Source organism: Poecilia mexicana, unplaced genomic scaffold, assembly GCF_051168715.1.
Source record: "Poecilia mexicana isolate PSO_F unplaced genomic scaffold, ASM5116871v1 scaffold_8, whole genome shotgun sequence".
In the NCBI taxonomy this organism is placed as follows: Eukaryota; Metazoa; Chordata; class Actinopteri; order Cyprinodontiformes; family Poeciliidae; genus Poecilia; species Poecilia mexicana.
In genome coordinates, this window is record NW_028263377.1 from 9,014,031 (window position 1) to 9,036,659 (window position 22,629).

Below are 22,629 nucleotides of genomic sequence, written 5' to 3' on the forward strand. Positions count from 1 at the left end.
GTGATTGTTAGCATATTGATGCTAGCAACCGGAATTTATTGTCACTATTAAATCATTTCTCCTACTTGTGTTTGTGTTGGAGTCAACTTAGACCATACCCACACTCCACACATTTGAAATCTACTCCACTCTACTCCTTTTTCTAACACACTTTTTCCTTCCACTCAACTTTCTTTCAGCACTCTGAATAACCAGTTTTTGTTGTTGTATACATATATATATGTATATACATATATATAGCAGTGGCCTTTTGTGGAATGTAATAGATCAATTTAAAATCAGCTTCACTTTTTGAGCTGAATTACTAAATAAATTTAAAAATTTCACAGATATTTTAATTTGTTCAGATGTTATGATGTGTGTTAGATTTCAATATCCTGTGAGTCTGAAAATTTTCTGGCAGGGAGACAAATTTAAACGTTCTTCACAGAAAAAAAAAAGTAAACTATTTGTCTTTGCTTTACAGTCCTCAGCAATCCCTATGGCATATTTGGACAATACTTTTTCCTTCCACTCAACTTTCCAAATGTATACTCAAACGCAACACTCTGTGAGAAGCCTGCTTCTCTTGTCACCTCTTTTGTTTTATGTTTCCGTGACTTTAAATTTTCTGAGGACATGTGCACCATTAATCTTTATATGAATTTTATTTATTTATTTTTTACAATAAAATGGCTGAATTACAGTTTTCAATGATATTCCAGTTCATTGCCACGGTGTTAAGTTGGTTGAAGGTCTCAACTGGATGTGGAGAGAAACCCAGGTCAGAACCTTGGACCGGTTCTGGCATCGAGGTCATCACCAGAGGAATGAATCCTCAGCCTCCAGCTCTCCTGCGTCCAGATTTGTGTGTGTGTGTGTGTGTGTGTGTGTGTGTGTGTGTAGGTGTGTGTGTGTGTGTGTGTGTGTGTGTGTGTGTGTGTGTGTGAGTGTATGTTTTGGGGTGGGCGTGGTTTGTGGCGAGGTTCGGGGGGGGGGGTGAGCTACGTCACTGATGGTTATAAAGGCTGCAGCTGTGGCGACGGGCTCGCGCTGCTGAGACAAGCGGAGTACAGAGGACCGGCAGGCGCGCGCTCACACTCACGCTCTCCCCCAAACAAAGAAGCAGCACGCGAGGCGGCAGAGCATCCCACCCTTTCGGCCCACTTGCAGAAGCGTTCCCCCCCGAACCCCCCCACCCCGCTCATCCCTCCAAGGCAAGAACCGGTCCGAACCGAAGGCTCCCCCCCACACACACACCCCCACCCGGCCCCGACCATGACGACCAACGGCTCCGCTAACGGAACCAGCGACATGCTGCAGATCCAGTTCGGCCTCATCAACTGCGGGAACAAATACCTCACCGCGGAGACGTTCGGCTTCAAAATTAACGCGTCGGCCACCAGCATGAAGAAGAAGCAGATCTGGACCCTGGAGCAGAGCGGGGACGACTCCAGCGCCAACGTGTTCTTCCTCAAGTCGCATCTGGGCCGGTACATCGCCGCGGACAAGGACGGCAACGTCACCGGAGACAGCGAGGCCGCCGGTCCGGAGTGCCGCTTCGTCATCACCGCCCACGACGACGGCCGCTGGTCCCTGCAGTCCGAGCAGTACGGCCGGTACCTGGGTGGCACCGAGGACCGGATCATCTGCTTCGCGCAGACCGTGTCCGTGGCGGAGAAATGGAGCGTGCACATCGCCATGCACCCGCAGGTGAACATCTTCAGCGTGACGCGCAAGCGCTACGCGCACCTGAGCGACAAGGTGGACGAGATCGCCATCGACCGGGACGTGCCGTGGGGGGTGGACTCCATGATCACGCTGGTGTTCCGCGAGCAGCGGTACCACCTGCAGACCTCCGACAACCGCTTCCTGAGGAACGACGGAGCGCTGGTGGCCACCACGGACAAGACCACGGGCTACACGCTGGAGTTCCGCTCCGGGAAGGTGGCCTTCAGGGACTGCAGCGGCAAGTACCTGGCGCCCTCCGGGCCGTCCGGCACCATGAAGTCCGGCAAGAGCGCGCGGGTGGGCAAGGATGAGCTGTTCGTGCTGGAGCAGAGCCACCCGCAGGTCGTGCTCACCGCCGGGAACGAGAGGAACGTCTCCACCAGGCAAGGTGGGTGTGGTGGTCCATGCAGGCCCGGACCAGGTCTCCCGGGTCGGTGTGTGAGTGAGGGCGTGAGTGTGTTGGCAGAGGAAGTGTTAACGTGATGGAATGTGAGCCTGCATCCCCATCCCAACCCCCCCACTCCCAACTCCCACTCACTCCCATCCTTTACTGCACATCCTAAATGATCCTTACAGGACACGGTCCAGTCACACACACATGCACACACAACAGTGGCCCGTGTGTTTTTACACCCCAAACAATGGCCTGCTTGGCCTGAACCTGGCCTCTCATATGAGTCTTGATGTGGCAACAAGCACAACAGATGCCAATTGTATTATTTATTGGTTAAAACCCTTAAAATGTGTTTGAAATGATCTGATCTGGTTTCACTCAAACCTGATCCACAATGATGGACAAACAAACAATCTGGCATCTTGTTGCTGTTGTTGTTGCCAGTTGTGGTTCTGACTTTCTTTTGTTCCTATAAGGACGTTAGAACATTACAGATTAAATGTGCTGGAGCCACCTTTGATAAAATTCAGTCGTAAATCCAAAGGTAAATGTAGGTGATCTGCAACAGGATTCTGCTGCTCCCAGAACCTTTCTGTTGTTTTAAGCTGCTGGGTGATGAAATGGTGGGAGTTCCCAGTTTTCAGGATCCTGCTTGTTCAGCATTTGGGCAGCCAGTCATCAAAAGTTTGGTGCATCTCTACTTTTATCCCTAGGTTAATGAGTTGATCTAAGATTAGAACACACAAAGCATCAAAAACCAAAAGCCTCCATGTTGTAGGTTGTGTTTTGGGACCAACAATGATTGGGAATTCTTAGTTTTTATGCATTTGACTGACCAGTGAGAGGAAAATTGGCTCATTTTGGTCGTTTGATGGGTTATCTGGTAGTCAGCGGCAGAACACATGTTTTGTATCAACATTGTCAAAGTGGATAGCGGCGCAAGTTCAACAAAATGGTATGTTTAGCAAGAACAAGGGTGGACATCAGGCTTATTAAACACCAACGCTTAAAGTACACAGAGCTGGTGGATGTACTGGACTGAAAATTCTGGGGATTCTCAGATTTGGGGATTCAGATTACAGTTTGATCTGCTGCTCACAGAAAACAATGGACTTGAAAGTACCTGTACCACTCAAGGTTAACAACAGATATTATTAATATCCTTGAATTAGACAACAATTGTTTCAACAGCCCAAAAGGGGCTGATGTTTTTGGATCTGTTCCAGTGCAAGAACAACGGTTAACACTTAGGATGTTATGGTCCAAGGAAAACACAGGGAGGGAAAAAAAACGGAAGAACACGTGTGTGTTTTTTTAGACTTGCTCAGGTCTAATTTGATGCATCTGGCAGCGCCCACACTCCAGATAACTGTCAGATCTCCAGACCTTTAAATACTTTGGTTCTGCCTTGTTTTCAGATCAGATGGGGGTTTTGTGTCTGGGCTGTTTCAGCTGTTTAACTTGGCAGAGATGCAAAATGGTTCCCCCACTTTCTTGCTTCCTCTTTCCTTGCTTTTCCCCGCCGCCCCCCATTTTGACATGCGAACCTCCTTTTTGAACATCTTTTCCATTGTGGCCTCCTCTTCTCCCCCAACTCCTCCCTGCTCCTTCACACCGGATGGTTGTCTCCATTTGGCATTGTCCCAGTCCCCCATGGGGGAGTTGATGATGCTGTTTGGAAGCTCTGTGGTTGGATAACCATAACTATTGAGGTGCTTTAAAGCATCTAAATCAGCAAAATATAAAATTAGGGCCATGAAATGTCTCATAAAGAATCAGTGGAACAGAAAGGATACAGAGGAATTGTCTGAAAGCAGTTGCTTGTGACTGAATTGTACTGAGTGACAGGAATGTGTGACTGATCTCCAGGTCTCAATATGGCATTTGGTCAGAGGAGCTCACTGGGAATGCCATGTGGTTTTAGTGGCTTTGCCCTTTTTTCTTTTTTTTCTTTTTTTCTTGAAACCGTGATCTGATGGATCACTTTTAATTTCCTGTTGCCAAGTCTCAATCACCCTGGGGAGTGGCTGTCTTTCTTTCTTCTTTGTTTACTTCTTTGCTTTTGTTTCCACCGGCAGCTACAGATCTTTCTGACATGGTTTGCTTTCTCGAGCACAAAATGGAGGCTGGCTGTCGGAAGAAAGGGGTTGTACTAAAAGGTTCCCACTCTTAGATCTTCAGGGCTCTGTGGGTATGCGCGGATTCTGTTTCGCAACAAATCTGACTCTGATTGCAGCATGTCACCAAGACCCCATAATCTAAACCTCTCATCCTCTGAAACGGCGTCTCTCTTGGCTACAGAGCTGAACGAGGGCATTGGTTTCCCTTCAGACATCCCATGGTTCCCTGTTCGAAGTGATATTATAGTACAAAACTGTTGTACTCCCACATGGTGTAAACCAATTTGATGGATTGAAATTAGCTGTGTAAGCTCGTTGGTTAAGGTGGATTGTTAAAAACAAAGATGGATGCCCTCAGGTGGAAACCTTTGGGGAACACATTTCTTAAAGATATGTTAGGCTTTGTTTTTTTAAGTTTAACAAAAATCTTGTTTGGTACAAGGATTGGTACCACTGCTGCCAATACTTTGTATAAAGACTGTGCTTTTTCTTTTTCCATAATTTTTTACAAAGTTGGAGAATCCATTTAACAATTACTCTTTGATTAGTCTCTAGATTTTCAAAGTGTCTAAATCATTGATTTTGATATATTTTGTCTCATTATCTTGAGAAAAAACCTTTTGCATTTTTCACACATCCCAGGTCTTCTACCGTACTCAACAATGGGAATGAGTTGCTTTTCCAGGCATTCCTTCTCTTAATGCCAAACGTACCTAAAGCATTTAACACAGCAAAGTTCAACCCTAGTTGTGTCTGACCAAAGCAAAGGTTCTAGTAGAGCTTATCAAGCTCCATGTCTTTAAATTTATAACGTTGGGACAGAGAAGGGTTGGCATTTGGTAATCATGAAGACTCTGTGACAGGATGAGGCCACTGTTCAGTCTACCTACAGTGTTTTAATGCTTCATATATGCATGAAGTTTCTATTGGCGTTGGTGTTTTTAGTCTGTTTAGAAAAAAGTCTTTATGACTTAAACATATGAATTTTTACTGAGACACTTTGTGGGTTCCTAAGTGCCACTGTTGAAAAGCCATATGAAGAAAAATAAACACATTCACACCTTGTTTTTGGCTAACGAAAGCTAGCGCTACACGCAGCTAGCGCTGTCATTTCTGACTCTTTGCGAATTCAAATTTGACATTCCAGGAGACATTTCAAATGTTGTTTTCATTCATTTTATTTTTGGCTTATTAAATATAAAAAGTATACTCTTTGGCTAGGCTAATGTTAGCATGTGGCTATGTTTGCACGGTATGGACAAAAGGATGAATGTAGTCGAATATGATGTGCTTCCTCATTTTTATTTCTGCATGTCTAGTTTTAAAAGTTTTTTGTCTTATGGAGAAAAGACTCATGGTCTTAAAAAATGTCAGCTTTCTATTGGTTGCCTGAAGCCTTCTTCCTTGCGGGTAATTAACAGTCAACCTGTGTAGATTTTTGCTTATTGCAAAAGGGGACCCGAGTTCTTACAGAAACTCTGTACTTTCCCCTCCAACAACTGGATGGCTGGGATGAGGATTAAATGCTGAGTGGAATTAAACTGGCTCCAGATGTTCAGCAAACACACCGCAGCTCACAGTCGAACTCTGCAGCGGCTGTTCGCCTGGCAGACCTGAGCCAAGATGGCGGTCGGACTCCGCTGGCTTTCATTAGCGGTGGGAGGTTTTAGACATGAGGCCAGCTCAAGTGGGTCAATCCAAAATCTGTTTCTGTCCAGTCAAGAGTACAGATTTTACTTTCACTAAGCTTTAGACGAGTATAGATGGAAAATCTTCCTAAAATATCCTTCCATTAGTTGGTTTAGCTTTTTTCCACTCCGAAAATTATTACTTAAAGTTGGATTAAAGTGTTTGTCCCATAATTTACAGTAACTAATTTATTCACAGAATTGTCTTGTGCAACTGAATGGTGAAGTGGTCCATTTTAATTGAGACCATTTTCCCTTCCTTTGGGCTTTTTTACAAAAAGTGATGACCCAGTTTCCCCCATGTTTATTCAAAACCATCATAATAGTTCAGTTATTCTACAGTCATTTCACCTGTAGAATAACTTCCTCACAATATGCAAACTCGATGTGTACTAAGAAATCTCTTTGGATTTTAATCTCCAGATTTATTCTGGGCTTCTGAAACGGAGAAACGTTGCTGTACTACTTTCCAGCCTTCCTGTTTTCTGAAGTTTTGATTTCTCTCGCTTTCTGGCAGCATGTAGTAGATTTGCCATGCCTTTAGAAAATGATTCTTTTTTTAAATGGCTTTTTACATCTGTGGTTCATTTGATTTTGAACTTTTCATTGCCAACCGGTGAGTATCTCAGGGTTGATCAAGCTAGTGCTAGCTAGCTTTAGTCACTCCCCAAACATGGCTACATTTTGGTTAAAAAATGTAGCTAATGTGATAATTCTGCTACACACTCAACCCTATTATCACTGTTTTTCAGCCTGAGGCTATAAATGTAGCCAGAAAGTTCATATTGATTTCCCAGATGCATTGACTAAAGAGTCACACTGTGTCACTTACAGAAACTTATCATTTTCTTTTTTAATTAGACAAATGTTATGCAGGCGTTACAGCAGTCCCATTGTTTATCGTCCAATTTGAGCTCATGGCTTTCAAAGCCGCCAATAAACAGACTCTATGCTGTTGCCTGCTTCCGGTTCATAACATCCACTTTTCTCATCAGCGGTCACAAATTCCCAGAGAGACAGTTTAACGACCCTCATGTGGTCCGAGCCACAATTATCAGTCAGTTAGCCTGGAGCTCAGAGGCTCTTAGAGCGGCTCCGTTCTGCTCCTCACTCCTGGTAGCAGAGGCCTAAATGGATGAAAGCCCATCACTTCCTGCTTCTGGTGCGACCACCGACTGTTCTTTTGTAAATATGGGTTATATTTATTTTGATTATCCATTTTGGTGTGAATGTGTTGCAGTAAAGTGCCCTGGGGCATTTGGTCTTTTGGCACCAAGTTTTTGTTTTCCAGCTGCCTCATGTGACCAACCACCAGTTGAACTGTAAAACTGATTTGAAATGGTTTGTAATAAAGAGAAAAGGCCATGGTTCTACCAAATGAAATAAACCCCCCAAAAACTGAAAACAGCTTAAAGATGATCTAGAATGAGAAAATATAGCTTTTTGTAACTGTAAACCAGCTTATTTATGACAATGGGTGAGATTTTACAACAAGTTGACATCAGATTCTCTTGCTATAACTTTGGTGTGAGCAAAACCATAAATTTACAACTAATGTTTACAAGTTATCCAGTTGCTTTTCTGTTTTACAAAAAAAGCTGTATTTTTTTTACCCTTAACTGCTGCAGTAATACTTTCATAGATGTTACTTTCACAGTTTACAGAAAAGGTAAATTGTTGCGTTACTGTAATGGTAATGCATCTTTAAGTACTTGTTACATTTCTGAAACTCAGTATTCACAGAGATTTGGGATAGAGTCACCCATGAACAGCTGAGTTTCACAAATATTTGAGACTGCTCCTCCTAAATGGGAAAAAAAGACTAAAGCTGGCTATTTTTGTAGTTCAGACACCAAACATACCTTGGTGTGCATTAATAAACAGCAGAAACAGTTTTGACTCCACCACAACCACTGTCTTCATGATTTACAGTCTTACTGCAGCCAGTCAGTGCCAAGAAATGAAAAGGGCGCACCTGGATTAGCTGGTTTAATAATGCCAGATAATAGCATGCTACTTAGCAATTAGCCTAGCTATTTTTGCTTTCTAATTTGATTCTACAAAAATAGCAAATAGTTTGGAGTTGGTGTCCACATTCACTGTAATTTCTTTTTTTATATACAAAATTTGAATAAACAGCAGGAGAACTTGGCCATGGCTTTTGATGGGATTTTTATTGAAGGCATTTTTTAGCTTTTCCGCTCCATTTTATGGAGAAATACAGTTAATTTAACAAGCTAATAGGAGCTAGCTAGCTACTACGGCAGCAGCATATTAATTGCTGTATTGAGTTTGCTAACTGAGGCTTTAAAGTGGCATAGTTTAAAAAAAAATTACAGCCAAAATGAAAAGCCAAACATCAAATAACCCTGGTATATTTTTTAAAACATAAAATACCTAAACTCTTTCCTTTGGTTAGACTACTAGCTTTTTTTTTTCTGGTAATCGTTAAGACTTTAGGAGCCTTTTAAATAAACAGCTCCATGCGGTGTTTGTGCAGGTTAAAGGCTTCAGACCGGAGCTGTTGCGTCTGGCCCCCCGAGTCAACCCTGACACCCTTTCTGCATCCTTCGCCTCCCGCTGACAGGAAATGAGACATGAGTCGCACATATTCGACCTTGTCTGCCGCTGCGATAATCTCTGCCGGCAGGGTGAAGGGCGATGATTTGTGTCCGCCGGCTGCAGCCAAGCTCTCGTCACGAACGGAGAGAAACGGATATGCTCTCCCTGTAAAGCCGAGCGTTTTAAGCGAGTGCATATGCGATAATGTGTTTATAGAGACTCCGTATGTTTTTGAGTGTTGGATTCTCCGGATCCGTTTCGGAGCATGCCAAGCCATCTTGGCTGCATCAACCACAGAGGAGCCTCTCCTCCTCCTCCTCCTCCTCCTCCCTGGCTGCTGCTTTATTATAGGTTGGACTTGTGCTGGGCTCCAGTGTGTCAGCCTGCTGAGGGTGTGTCTCCAGTCCAAACTTGAACACACACATCAATTCCTGCAAACGCCCTCGTGGGCGACACAGTCGCATCCCGGCCGCCATTGTTGTGGGACCTTTCTGAGAGCTCTTGTTGGCTGCCTGGCTCCTCGCTCTGTCTGTCCTGATCAGAATAAAGGCTGCTGATCCGGCTGAATGTTTGTGCTCCAGCTGGTCACCTCCTTGAACAATGGAAGGGAGAGACACACACACGCACACACACACAGGCGCACAATGGCCCTTGATGCAATCGCGTGCGTTCGCAGCAAGCCTCTCATGGAAGCGAGGACAAGGCCAAGATGGAGGGGTTGTTTATGCCTGTACACTCGTGGTTGAGGATCTTTCTAACCCCGCGGTCGCAGCTTTTGGCTAAGGAGGACGTTAAGTGTGTGGCTGATCCTCCCCTCACCCCACGTTCATCCCTCCGAGCTTCACAAACTGATCAGCAGAGCTAATTCTGTTTGGTAGCTTCAGGCTTCCTCTCTGTTTTGTCTCCATCAGGCTCATCTGTCCTCTAAAACGTATTTGTTCTGTCCTTCAGCGGTAACGTTTGCAAACGGCTTTAGTTCAAACACTGAACTGTAACGTCCTCCTCTGTATGTTTCCAGTGAAATGAGCTTTTACTGAAAATATCCAGGCAAAATAGGAGATGAGACTTTCAAGGACATTATTCAAATGATGTTTGTTCAGTATTAAAGTATTGTCACGGCATGCAAACGCCCTCGTTTGGCATTTTGTGTTTGATTTCCCTCGAGGTCAATGATAACTTATCAGAATACCAAGCTTTTGCACGTCTGTTGCAAAAGTCCTTCAATCTTTAAGCCTGGCCTCTCAAAAGCTTCTCAGACAGTAGCCATAAAGTAGTGAGTGAGTTTATACTTGAGCAACAACTAAAGTTTTCTTCAGGCTTCTGGTGCAAATTTTTACTTTCCTCTTCTTGCATAGCTGCAAATTTTTGACTGCGCAAAACACGTCGCCATTACAGCCTTGAAGAACGACTTCAGTTACTCGAAGGTTTTCTGAATGTTCCTGCATTGGTTGCATTTGATTTTGTTTTTGGGTTTCATTAGAGAAAATCAGGGGTCAAGCTGAACTCTGGCTGACCGAAGGACTTCGTTTGCAACTGTCAGTGTAACGCGTGCAACTAGTAAAACGTTTAAAAGCGGGAGCAACCACCCAGCGACGCTTAATGTCTGAAATGTCTGAGCCGTTCTGAGCTGCAGCTCTTCGTGTGTCTCTCTCTCGACTCGTCCAGCAGATGAACGGCCTCCCGCGCCGTTTCTGCTCCAGTTCGCTGACCGATCGGCGAGGTTTTCACCATCCTCTGGCAGATAAACTCAGATTTTGTCTTCTCGTGCATCGCTCTTCCTCCTCCTCCTCCTCCTCTTCCTCCTCCCCGCCATGTGGTTTCCATTACGATCCGCTCCATTCTCTTCCCCAGTCGTCTTGTGTTTGCATTTCATGTGCAGTCCCAGCGCGTTTCTGCAGAAACTCAATCCAACGTTTTGTGAGGTTTCAGATTTGGATTTTAAAGAGAGGGGGACGAAAAGGAAAAAGCAGAGGAATGCGTGGAACAACACCTTCCCTGCTTTAATAATTTCACCGACATGAGCAGATGGAGGGATGATGTTTGGGGGGGAGGAGGACGTCATGTGTGAGAAGAGACGGGCGGTGAAACCATGACTCCATTTGTCCTTTCTCAAACAGGTCTTTCTTTTCTCGGCACACATTTACACAGCGCCCAGTCACGGCCCATGAGGCCTCTGGCTACCCGTCCAGCCACGCCGCGACCTCGGCCTGGACAATGGGCCGCATTGTCCACGATGAAGTATCTGTGTGTGTTCATCCGGCGGCTCAGTCATATTTGTCCACCACTTTGCTGCTCTTAAAAGCCGGAGCGAGGATGGCGTGATGTTTAATGGCGTCTCTTGTTCTGGGCAGACAGTGGGGCTGATGGTCGAAGCTCCTCGTCGGCTGAGCTGAAGCGTTTGGCCTCGGCGAGGCGGGGAGGGGAGGGTTTGTATTCTGGACTCTGAGGTATTTCTGGAACAATTCCCCACTTGCCGGCTTCGGTTCACAGCTGCCACTTCAGATGGTGTCGCAAAGTTAAATGGATTTTTCTGGAAACGACAAACTCAAATATTCTCTCTGAGTGTTTGTGATAAAAGCGACACTACAGAACTCTTTCTACTAGACATTAATCGGATCGATTATCGTGATAAAAGTGTTAAGAATTTGATTTAATGTTGTCTTGATACATTCCAGTTAATGAAGCTGAATAAAAAACTCAAAACTGACAGTGAAAATAACTTCTGATACTATTTTCTCCCATCTGTCCCTCCAGAGCATCAATAAATGTCTATAAATTTGAAAATATGATTAAACAAAGTTAAAGTGCAGCTGGGTGACGTGTGTGAATGTTTTTCAAGCGTTTGTGGCGCTTCGAAGTTGTCCAAAAATAGATGGGATTTTTTTTTTTGTTTTAATGTTTTTTTGTTTTTTTTTTAAACATTAACCAATTCATATTTTTCTTTTTAGATTACTTGATGGTCCTGACGAGATCTTGTGGTGGAAGATTTGAGTATATTAAATAATTTTCATTAAATAAAGGGAGATCTGTCCAGTTCAACACGTTGACGTGTTTCAAACGTTCCAGAATCAAGTTGGACTCTTATTTTGAAGTAAGAAACAAAGTAGTTCTTGATGCAAGACTCTTTAATAATGAACATTTTAAGTACTTGAATATTTAGGATAAATTATAATATTTTGCGTCAGAGTTGGCTCTGGGTGCTGAAGTTGGCGTCTGCCCTGAAACTTTCTGTTGCCACTAAATGGAGCAACTTTTGGTTTTTTTGGGAAATCTGGACTTTGTTTAAACCTCTGTAGTTATAAATCTAAGTGACGGATCAAATGGAGGCGGTTTGCTCCACATCAAACGGGGAATTAGAACCAGCTTAACTCGGATTGAATTGTTCTGTTTGGACGAACTGATTACTGAAAATGAAGAGAGGAGTTATTTTATGTGTGAATTCAGCGAAACTAGAAAAACTACCTGGACTGTATTAAATGTTACAAAGCCTGAAAGTGCATCTAGCTGGGCCCGTAATAGATTTGGTAACAATTGGTTTTAATTTAGAATAAAACTAAACTAAAACTTCCTTTTTAACACTTCTGCTCATCAAATCCCCAACCAGAAGTGGCATTTTAATAAAACTTTGTTGCTCCGAAGGAAATGATACGTTTGATTTCTTCCCAGTCGCCTTGGTGTCACGTTCTCATCGAAGCGTCTGTTAGAGTTTGCTGATGTTTTGTGATGCGTCGTAGTTCCTGATTGTTACCAGGAAGTAACTTTTTAAAATGGATTTGATCAGTTTCTGGATGAGTTGACGAATACTTTGGGTTATTATAGTTTAGTTTTTCATCTAATTCAGTTCATTTGAATTACTTTTTAAAGAGTGTTTGCTAGTTTCTGTTAGCTATGAGTTTAAATGTTTTGTTTTTATTAGTTAAAGTAATTTTGGTGGAATTTTTTTTTCATACTTTTGATCATTTTTAGGTGCAGAATTCAAACAGGTCCAAGTATTGTATTGACTATGTATCCATTGTATTCAGTTATTATTGGATAACCAGCTGATTCTGGTGTTTTTTTCCAATGTTGGCCATCACTATTTTGCGCCAGTGCGGTGTTCCGTAATTTGCTGACATGAAATCTTTCTTCACATCGGATCGATTCATAAACATGAAAACGGAGGGCATCATGTCTACCTCCGGTATGTTTCAGTTTTATAAACCCACAATATAGTTACAGTTTTCTTTCAGTTTCAGCTAAGATGTTTTCTTAATTTCATGTCATTTCATTAGTTTTAGGGAACTGTAATAATCAGAAGCCTTTTTTTTTTTTTTTTTTTTGCTGACATGGCATTAAAGTTGCCTCTCAGTGTGGAGCGGTCGCCTCATTACGGTGCGACCTCTGTCTGCCGCTCGCCGTCCGTCCTGACTGCTCATCCTTTGAAGGTCTGACAGATGTGGCCGTGTGTGCAGCTGTGTGAAATCCCTCTAATCTCAGCCGTCTGATGTTGCTCATTTAGTCCCTCTGATCCTGACCACAGGATGTGAGTGTGTGTGTGTCACCGGTCAGCCCAGCTGCCCGCCCACTTCATGATGGATTCGTTAACCAACCCCCCACTTCTATCTGCTTCTTCTCTGCCCCTCCAGGCATGGACCTGTCTGCCAATCAGGATGAAGAAAGCGACCAGGAGGTGTTCCAGGTGGAGATCTGCCGCGAGAACAGGAAGTGCGCGTTCCGGACCGCCGCTGGGAAGTACTGGACCCTCACCGCCAACGGAGGCCTGCAGTGCACTGCCTCCAGCAAGTAAGGGTCCATCGGCAGAGCCCCACCTGTCCCCGCCTGTCGGGACAGGAAATCTGTCCTGTTGGTGTAACAGGAGCTCCGGGTTCCTAAGGGGGGAGGGGAGCTATGAGTGGGAGGTTAAGAGTGGGTGACCTCTTGTCCTGGCAGTGGCATGAGTGGAAGATGAAGTGTGTGTGTGTGTGTGTGTGTGTGTGGGGTGGGGAGTGTTTTTCTTTTGTGTGCGGTAGTTCTTTCCGAGCAGGGAGCTGGCTGTTGACCTCTGACCCCCTGCCCCCATCATAAAGTTTTCCAGAAACAAATCCCAGTGAGGCTCCTGACCCAGGATTGGGATTCTTCACCCAGAGTTACGTAAAGTGGACCGGCGTCCCAACGTCAATCAAAAGTTATTGGAACCCGACTCAGCCCAAGCTACGGCGGGTCTGGTTGCCGAGCGACCTCGGAGGCAGAGTTTGCTCTCAAACAGCATGAAATTGGATTCCCCCCGTTACAAATTAAACTTTACTTGAAGCTTGGAGACGGGACGGGAGGCGGAGGGGGGTCACGGCTCCGAGTCCTCTGCAGGAACTTCCCCACATTCCTGCAACGAATTCCTGAGATTTGGCTCAACTGAGTCCTCAGACCAGAGGAATCTGATCTCTCACCAGGCCAGATGTGGACAAAACGACACTGCATGCTAGTTTTTTATTTGTATACTTATTTATTTATATTCTCTAAAATGTAGCAACGTTGGATATTTCTTTTGTCTCTGAATGTCTCCAAATTAAAAAGATTTAACTGATCTGATTAGTGTGTGATGGTAGCAAACTCGTGCGTCGTGCTGTAGCAGTGGATTAGCTGCTGTTGTTCAAATGCGACATTCATCGACATCAAACTGAAATTAATGTAGCTCTAGCTTCTCTTGTCATTGTTCTCCCTCTACTTCGCACCGTGCTGGTTTTCCTTCACTCCTCAGAGCAGCACAGCGCAGCACACAGTAGCCAGCTTTTACTTAGCTGCTGTTTGTCCAAAATAAGGTCAATTAAGCAGCACAGAATCCAGGCTGCTTGATGTCCAGAGTGAAGTCTCGGATGCCACGTTGTCCATCTAGCAGAAAGTTCTCGAGCCCTTCGTGGTTCCGTCTGCTGGCGAGCCGCATGGAGATGCTGACTCCATCTTCCCTGGACTCGGTACCAGCACACGCCGCCAAACGTACCAAAACCTGCTTCGATGACTGCGGAGTCGCCGCGCTCGGTTCGGTCAGAAAACTCCTTGAAGGTCGCCGTCGAAGCAGAACATGCCTCCTCCATGCCTGCTACATCGAGTTTCACTTTGTTTACCGAATAAACTTCTCAGTGACATTGAGGGAGAAGTAAATGTTGTTTTCTAACGGCTCCGACTTGTTTTAATCAACTTTAACAGATTGCTCGGTCCGAGCTTGTAGCCGGTTCAGTCGAGGACAAACGCCTGCTCGATTTAAAGAAACCCTGAACTCGGCTCCTTGTTTTTTGTTCATGTCACAATGTCAACAGTGAGTAATCTTTCTTTTTTCTTTATCGCTCCTGGAATTCATCCTCCACGTTTGCCAAAGAGGAAAAAAAAAAGATAGATGAGACCCGACCGTCGGGGGCCCCATAAATGACAGCGTGGCGCGACTCGTCCTCTCCTGACGCTGAAACCTTCTGTCTGTTCCTCCGCAGGTCCACTAACTGCTACTTTGACATCGAGTGGCGTGGGAAGCGGCTGACTCTCCGCGCAGCCAACGGGAAGTACGTGGCGGCCAAGAAAAACGGCCAGCTCGCCGCCACCATGGACTCTGCAGGTCGGTGTTGATCTGCTGACGGGAACGAACCGGATAACTGATTCACAGCCCGGCGCTGACATGATGAAGGGTTCAGAGGAAGAGGAGGAGGAGTGATGAAATCATGTCTGGATGCTCCAGTTGTTTTGGTTCTTAAAGGGTTCAGCATTTCTGAGTAAACATTTCTGCTTGCTGCATTTCCAGAGCGTCCCAGTTTTCTGTCTTTAATTATGGATATTGGAAACGGCACTTTGCTGCGTCATTTTCTTCCTGTGCACAAAGTACTTCGTCTAAAATGTCTGTTTTAGTTTTTGCTTTGCACAGAGAGGTGTGGCCCGCTTGTCAGAGTTCCACTTTAAGGTCAAGATGTGGCTCAGAAAAACCACAGAAATGCTAAAAAATTATTTCTCTTTTGTTTTTTCCCCGTGTTGAACAAACGGGATGATTTGCAGTTATTTTAGCAGATTCATATAATCCATAAATGTAAGCACTGAAATATAATTTGAAGAGGAAAATGAATCCTTTTCTAAAAAGATCTTTATTTTTTTAAAGATATTCTTACTCAAACATGCTTTTCCTTAAGAGTCCAAATAAAGCATTAGGATACAACATTTAATTTTTCAAATTAATGAGCAAGCATTAATTTGAAGTAGAGACATCACACTTTTGCATTAAAGCAGAAATTTGGCTACTTCACATGGTCTTTACCTTCTCATATTGGCGACTAGCATGGCTAGCTAAATTAAAAACGGCATCAGTGCATTTCCTGGAGTCTGTGCACCATTACCTTTACTCTCAGATTTAACTAGAGGTGCCAATATTTCCAAATCCAGCACAGCTGGAGGTTAAACTCTCAAATATAAAGTCAAGTTTGACGTCTTGCTCTCTCTCGCTCTGTCGCAGCCTGAATAAACTGCAGGCAAAAGTCGACACAAGTTTGAGGATGAGCTCCTTTTCAAACGCTCAATTTGTCTTTGCTTTCAGAAAATGTTTGAGTTGACATCCACTCAAAAAAGTTTAGTTGTTGGAGCCACGACAGGTTGACTGACTGAGGAAAAGATCAGATTTTTAAGTTTCTGATGGACTCTGTTACCAATTAGGTTTGAAGAAGCTAAATGTTGGTCTGTGAAATTTTCAGCTGAAAGTTTCCCAATTTCAGTGAACTCTGGAAGTTTTTTTTGTAACATTCAGAAAACCTTCAAACCTTAAACTGGTCAGAATGCACCGAATGAAAAGTTTCAGCGTTTTGCTCTCACTAGTTTTCTAAAATTGTATCTTGTTTCAGGATCTGGTAGGAGGACAGCTGCTCTGCTCCAGCTGCTCTGCTCCAGCTGCTCCTTCACACTAAAACAAAACAAAACTCGGCACTTGATTGTCGGGGATTTCAACCGTTCCAACCGCTTTTCCTGCTGCAAGCCATGCAGATCTGAAAAGTCTCAAATTACAGACCTCATGTTCCAGCATTTGTCGATCACACCTTATTTTTTCCTTCCTCCTGATGTTGGTGGTGAAACGAAACAAAAGGCAGACCTGTTCTTTGTTTAGTCAGGATATCTAGATGTACCAGAAGAGTAACTCTGCTGCTGACCGTCTCTGTGCCGCCTGTCCTTCAGGGGAGTCCGAGGAGTTCATCATGAAGCTGATCAACCGTCCCATCATCGTCCTGCGCGGCGAACACGGCTTCATCGGCTGCAGGAAGGTGACCGGCACGCTGGACTCCAACCGCTCCTCCTACGACTACTTCACCCTGGAGTTCAGAGACGGCGCCTACAGCCTGCAGGGTGAGCGCGGCCGTCCGGGGCAAATCCGCAGACCCCATCTCGACGTTTCCCCTTTTAACTCGCCTCCTTCTCTGTCCGTCCATCCCGCAGATTCCACCGGAAAGTACTGGATGGTGGGGAACGAGCAGGCGGTCGTGAGCAGCAGCGACACTCCCGTCGACTTCCTGTTCGAGTTCTGCGACTACAACAAGCTGGCCGTTCGCCACGCCGGCGACGGGAAGTACCTCCGCGGCGACCACGCCGGCGTGCTGAAGGCCAACGCCGACGACCTGGAAACCGCCACGCTCTGGGAGTACTGAGGGGAACCAGAGCCCCCTGACCCGTCCACCACCTAAACACCTACCTGTCCACCCCCCACCCCCCACATATTAAGCCCCGCCCCCTTTTTGACTATATGTTGACAAACTGCACAGAGATCAGCAAGGATAGAAGGAAGGAGCCTCTCCTCTCTCCCTCCCTTTCCTTCCTTCCTCCGTTCTTTGTTTTTTTTTGTTTTGTTTTTTGTCAGCTCTGCCCTCCGGTGCCAACCCATATCCGTCGCCATAGTTACCACAGGGTGCTGTGCACTTTTCCTGCTTCGATCCGTCTTTGTCGCGCCATTTCTCGCTCCTTCCGCGTTTCTGCCTGAGGCGTCTGAACTGGACCGATGGGTCCGGATTCAGTGTTTGTTTTTATGAGAGCTTGGCGTTCTTGACTGTAATATAACTAGAGTGGATCTGACGATGTAGACGATGTAACTCGACGGGACAAAGCCCCGCCCACTTCCTTCTAGCCCCTCCCCCCCAACGCTCCTTTCATCTCAAGTGTATGATATTTAGATGTAAGCCCGTGTTGCTCTCTAGCTGTTGGAGATATTCACAGAAACCTGGAGCCTCCGGAAGCCGTAGTCGGAGAAACAGTATAAAGGGTCAAAAGCCGGCGCAGATCAACACACGTTTCCGTACGTTTGCTGCACTCTTGCACAGTTGGATTCATTTCTTGCTCCAAGTCCAAGGCACAGACATTATCATGGCTAAAAGTGTACAGCGGATAGATGTAGTAAATGTAGTGAAACCATTAATTGATGCCTAGAAAGCTGCTTTTATTATTATTATTTTTCTCGATTTCCCTCGACCAAACGTACACCTGAGCCTTTACGCAGACCAAACTTTTGATACCGGGTTGACGGACCTCGCGTCAAGCTGTTTAAAACTGGAATCTGGTGCTAGCAACATGTTCAACATCTCAGCTCCACATCGGAGAACCTTTTTCAAATCCGTTTCTCGAGTTTTTTTTCCTCTTGCCTCTCGGTTCCTACCTTCTCGGTTTGAAACGGACGTTTCATCTCATAGTTTAGTCCCACAGAATCTCAATCTGCTGATTTTTTTTTTTTTTTTTTTTAAATCCACTTAGACGACCAATCACTGCAGTCCGACGAATCGATGCACGATTGTATCGGGTCCAACGTTTTTCTGATGTTCCGAGTGTTTTCATAAAAGGTTCTGGGGAAACGAAAGAAGAGAAGTTCCTCTCTGGGAAACTTTTGGCAAACTGGATGTTGGGAGGGTAAACGTGTGGTAATGACTGTGCCTTACTCTTGAGTTTTGATTTTTGGCAGTAGGATAATTAATTAATAAAAAGAAAATCAAGAAAATGAAAGTCCACACCTTTTTGCTTTGTAAAACTGGAACTTCCTTTTGTATTATTTTGTACAATTTTTCTGGAATATTGTGGAGTAATCTCTCTCTCTCTTTCTCTTTCTTGTGCCATTGGTTCACCTGAAATCCAGCAACCAATAAAAACTGGAATTTGGAACGCAAAGTGACTTTTTATTTTATTTTTATTTTCCTGTCTCATTGTTCAGTCGGTGGCCTACAAGCATAATTGTGCTGACACACACCAAAGCTGTTGATGTTGTGGATATTTGGTCTGCGTGCAACCACTTTATGGCAGAAAATATAACCCTGCACATCCCTTAGAACACATCGCCATAGTGATGCATGGTGGAGGTAGCAGCATGCTGTGGGAATGTTTTTCTTCCTTACGGGGAGAGCAATGTAAAATAAAAATTAAAAAAAACCCTGGTGAGGCCTTGAGACTGGGGAATGGATTATATCAGGGGTCAGTGACCTTTAACCCTGAGAGCCTCAGAAAAAATACATGACTGAAACTATTTATTTTTTAATTAAACTAATAATTTACTTTTGTTTTTAGGTTTCAGTTTTTATGAAAATAAATAAATTACATGGCTTAAAACCATTTCCACACTCTAAAAACACAAAACCTTACAAAGTATTTTTGGTCTAATTTTGGTTTTTGTCCCATTACTGCAAATGTTTTGGTGCACTTGAAATAAAACGATAGCTTACACGTAGCTTTTTAGCAAAAAATATGAGTTTGTTTTAAGTGAATAATTCCTTAATATTAGTAAAATGACAAGTTCCACTGGCAGATGGAAACGGTTTGACCTCTACTTGCACTTTGTTGTGTTGGTTGGTTAATTGGTTAGAAATCGAAGGGAACTGAAGTGGTGGAATCTAAACCAACTTGCATTTTTCACACTAAATGTCTGGATACAAGGAGAAAGCCCAGCTGTTATAATTTAATTTTAAATGTTCAAACCAGACTAAGTTTTCAGCTGAGGAAACGGCAGAAGACAAAAAGTCTTTTTAACCTTCAAAACATCCTAAGCCATATTTTTGATTTGTCTGCATACCTGTGCAAATGCCAACCTTTTCCTTTTCTTTTTTTTTTTTTTTTACTTTTGAACAAACTTTATGGCCATGATTTAGCTCCATACAGGCCTCCCTCCTGGTTCTGACCACAGCGGCTCATGTGTTGTCCCACTCGCACACATTTATGTGGGAGATCCACACACTTTTTTCCCTCCGTGTCTCCTGAATAGAGCCTTTGTGTTGAAACATTTATTCTGGAGCAGTGTTTTTGTGTGTGTGTGTGTGTGTGTGTGTGTGTGTGAAAGAGGGGGGGGGCGGCAGTGCGTCCCTCTGAAAGATCCAGGTGGTAACGTCGGGATGGAGCCTCCAGAGCATTTCTCCCCAATCTGTTTCCCAGATCCCAGAGGACCAACAACCGACACGGCTGAAAACAAACACTCCTCTAATCTCCCATCAGTCCTCTCTCCCTCCCTCCATCCTTCATCCCAGCCTCCATTTTTTTTTTTTCAGCTCCTAAGATGAGTCACAGAAAATATGACCCATTTCCCAGGAATGGCTGCGGCGGTCTGCGGCTAAAACGCCGACTAGCTCAGATCAGGAAGGCTGAAGGCAGAATGGCCGCCATCTCCTCTGCAGCCCGTCCGGCTTCAGTGTTGCCATGGAGACGGCAGCTGCGAGCGGGCGCCCGAGATATGGGGCGCCTCGATCTCCAGGCTCGTATCAAGAAGAAGAAGAAGAAGAAGAAGAAGGCGTCTGCCTTTCATCATATCGACCACGTGGCTCCGCGGCGCTCTAATCGAATCTGCCTCCACGTTTCCCCAGTCAGACAGTCGCAGGTCCGGCTCCGGGTCAGTGGGTCAGGCGCTAATCTCTTTAGGGGACGTGGGAGATGAATAGCAGGATGACTCACTAATGCAAATCAAAGACTTTCTGCGAGCTTTCACCTCTGCAGCAGGCGTAGTGTTTTCCTGGGTGGCAGTGGGAGTTCATTTGAGATTTTTAGATATTAAAATCTGGAAAAAACAAAAAACGTATAGTCGTTTTGGCACGAAAAGTTGAATAAATGCGATTTCGCTTCTTTGTAGCAAAAATAATTTATTGTATTAGTGGTTGTGTACACGGAGGCTCGCGAAAGTATTCACACCCCTTGAAGTTTTCTATGTTTTGTCACATTAAAACCACAAAAAATTATATATTTCATTGGAATTTAATGTGAAAAATAAGTACAAAGTGGTATACAAGAAAATGATTTTCAAAACATTTTTTACAGATGGAAAAACTGAGAAGTGCGGCGTGTCTGAGTGCAAATCGATTAAATGAGGCCTAATCTCAGTGCAAATCCAGCTGCTGACAAAATATAGAAACATTCAAGGAATATGAATACTTTTATAAGCTGCTTTTTAGTCCATATTTAATGCTGCACTTCCTTGTCAGAAAGGCATTTTATTGTGACAAACACACCTATTAATCAGAGGGAGACGAGGCAGACATGAGCAGCTGCTGTGTGCGCTCACAGCTGTAAAAAGCGCTGCTCATTAAATTTACATCCCCTCATTTAAAGATACACACAAACAATAACAGACACAAACAGGGGCCAGGGGGGAAAACACTGGCAGACACCAGCGGTCCCAGAGGAGGAAGCTTTCACACACACACACACACACACACACGTTCATCAACTCCAGTGGAGTCCAAAATGGGGCACACGGGCCATTTGAGGCACCTCAGGGGAAGTTTGTGTGGCCCAACAAACGTGATGCCAAAAAAAAAAAAAAAAGGCATATATTTGGTTTTCCACCTCAAGGTTTTGGAAGTTGATGCAGTTAAAAAATAAAAACAAATTCAGCAGATAATTTTTTTTCCTACTATGGATAAAAAAAAAAAGTACTTATCTTTTATTTTAATTCGACATCATAGTAAGCAGGACCAGTAACTGGAGCCCCCATTTAGTAAACTCAGCTAAATAAAGCAGCAACAGAGATTTTGTTGCTAAAAAAATAGCACAAATATGAGAAAAAACATAATTTCGGATAGTTTGCAGTTCTTTATACATAGATGTTATTCAAAAACTTTTATGATGATTTAGAACTTCCTGTTCTCCAGAAATCACACCTCTTTATTTTACTTAAATGTTGTGTTTATGTTTGTGCAGGTAAAAGTGAGTTATGTAATCTTTTGTTTTAATCTAAATTTTGTGGCTCTCAATCACTTTTGACATTTTTAGACCAAAATGTCTGGACACCCGTCACCTACAGGTGTCCTTGTGAGACATGAACCTGCCGTCTCCGTCCCTCTTCAAAGTCCGAAACGGCTCAAAATGTCAGCCGGGCCCGCGCTGACCTTCAGGATTTCAAGGTCGTTTGCTCGTGAACGCAGACTGCCGCTGCGGTCGCGGATCTGAATAGCAGGAAGTTTCTGGCGCTGAGCTGCTTTGTCCATCTCAGGTGTCGCAGAAGATATGTGGGTCGCGTCTGGTTCGTGTTTTCTCCCAGAACAAAAAGCTCTAATCTGGGCCATCGAAGAGCCATTGAGAGCTCCAGGTCTGGAGCCAGGGTTCGATGAAAAGCCTGTTTGTTTTTGCCGAGTGCTCTTTCAAAATGGAGGATGAAGGTTACTGTACTGGAAGCTCGACTTACACATTTCATTGTGGAGGCTGGATTTGGTGCCAGATTTGATCCTGAGCGAGAACTAAAGGTTAGCTGACGGTGGCGTAGAAACAAACATCTTCTGGTTTAACTTATTATAATTTATTTAATATCAGGTTTTGAAAGATAAACATCAAACTTAAAAATGTTCTGCTCCTGGGAGTCTACAGCAAATATAGAGTGTTTATTTTTTTATGTTCAGATTCTTTAGGAAGTGTGAGTCTGAATAAATCATAAAGTCGATATAAAGGCATAATAAGACTGTGGCGCCATTTGCACATTTAACGATCAGGTTTCCCACTGTTGAATCTTCAACAGGAAGATTAGCAAAGGACTGAACACACGACCCTGAGGGACACACCGTGACGGAGCTGGAGACGTTCTGATGAAGAAGTTCAGAGTTCAGGAACGAGCAGCAGAGTTTGGTCCAAGCAGAAGTTTTTCCTTTAGCTTCTGGGGAATGAATGCATAGCATCTATTAAAACTTACACACGTTTTTACAATAATTATGCAAAT

The 22,629-nt window shown here is 44.1% G+C and overlaps 1 protein-coding gene across 1 annotated transcript; it reads left to right on the forward strand.

The window, feature by feature from the left end:
• The first annotated feature begins 1,016 nt into the window (after positions 1-1,016).
• fscn1a (fascin actin-bundling protein 1a) lies at positions 1,017-18,614 on the forward strand. Its single transcript, XM_015003954.2, has 5 exons — positions 1,017-2,098; positions 13,100-13,256; positions 14,933-15,054; positions 16,647-16,814; positions 16,905-18,614. Exons 1-5 carry the CDS (start codon positions 1,258-1,260, stop codon positions 17,111-17,113), a joined length of 1,497 nt encoding a protein of 498 aa, XP_014859440.1. The 5' UTR covers positions 1,017-1,257; the 3' UTR covers positions 17,114-18,614.
• Positions 18,615-22,629: the final 4,015 nt, after the last annotated feature.

What these genes read in the sequence shown, in the direction of transcription:
- fscn1a (XM_015003954.2), top strand. Translation starts at nt 1,258, where the DNA reads ATGACGACCAACGGCTCCGCTAACGGAACCAGCGACATGCTGCAGATC. An exon ending in CAGTGCACTGCCTCCAGCAA is followed by an intron (nt 13,257 to 14,932) that starts GTAAGGGTCCAT and finishes GTTCCTCCGCAG; the next exon opens with GTCCACTAACTGCTACTTTG. An exon ending in CGCCACCATGGACTCTGCAG is followed by an intron (nt 15,055 to 16,646) that starts GTCGGTGTTGAT and finishes CCTGTCCTTCAG; the next exon opens with GGGAGTCCGAGGAGTTCATC.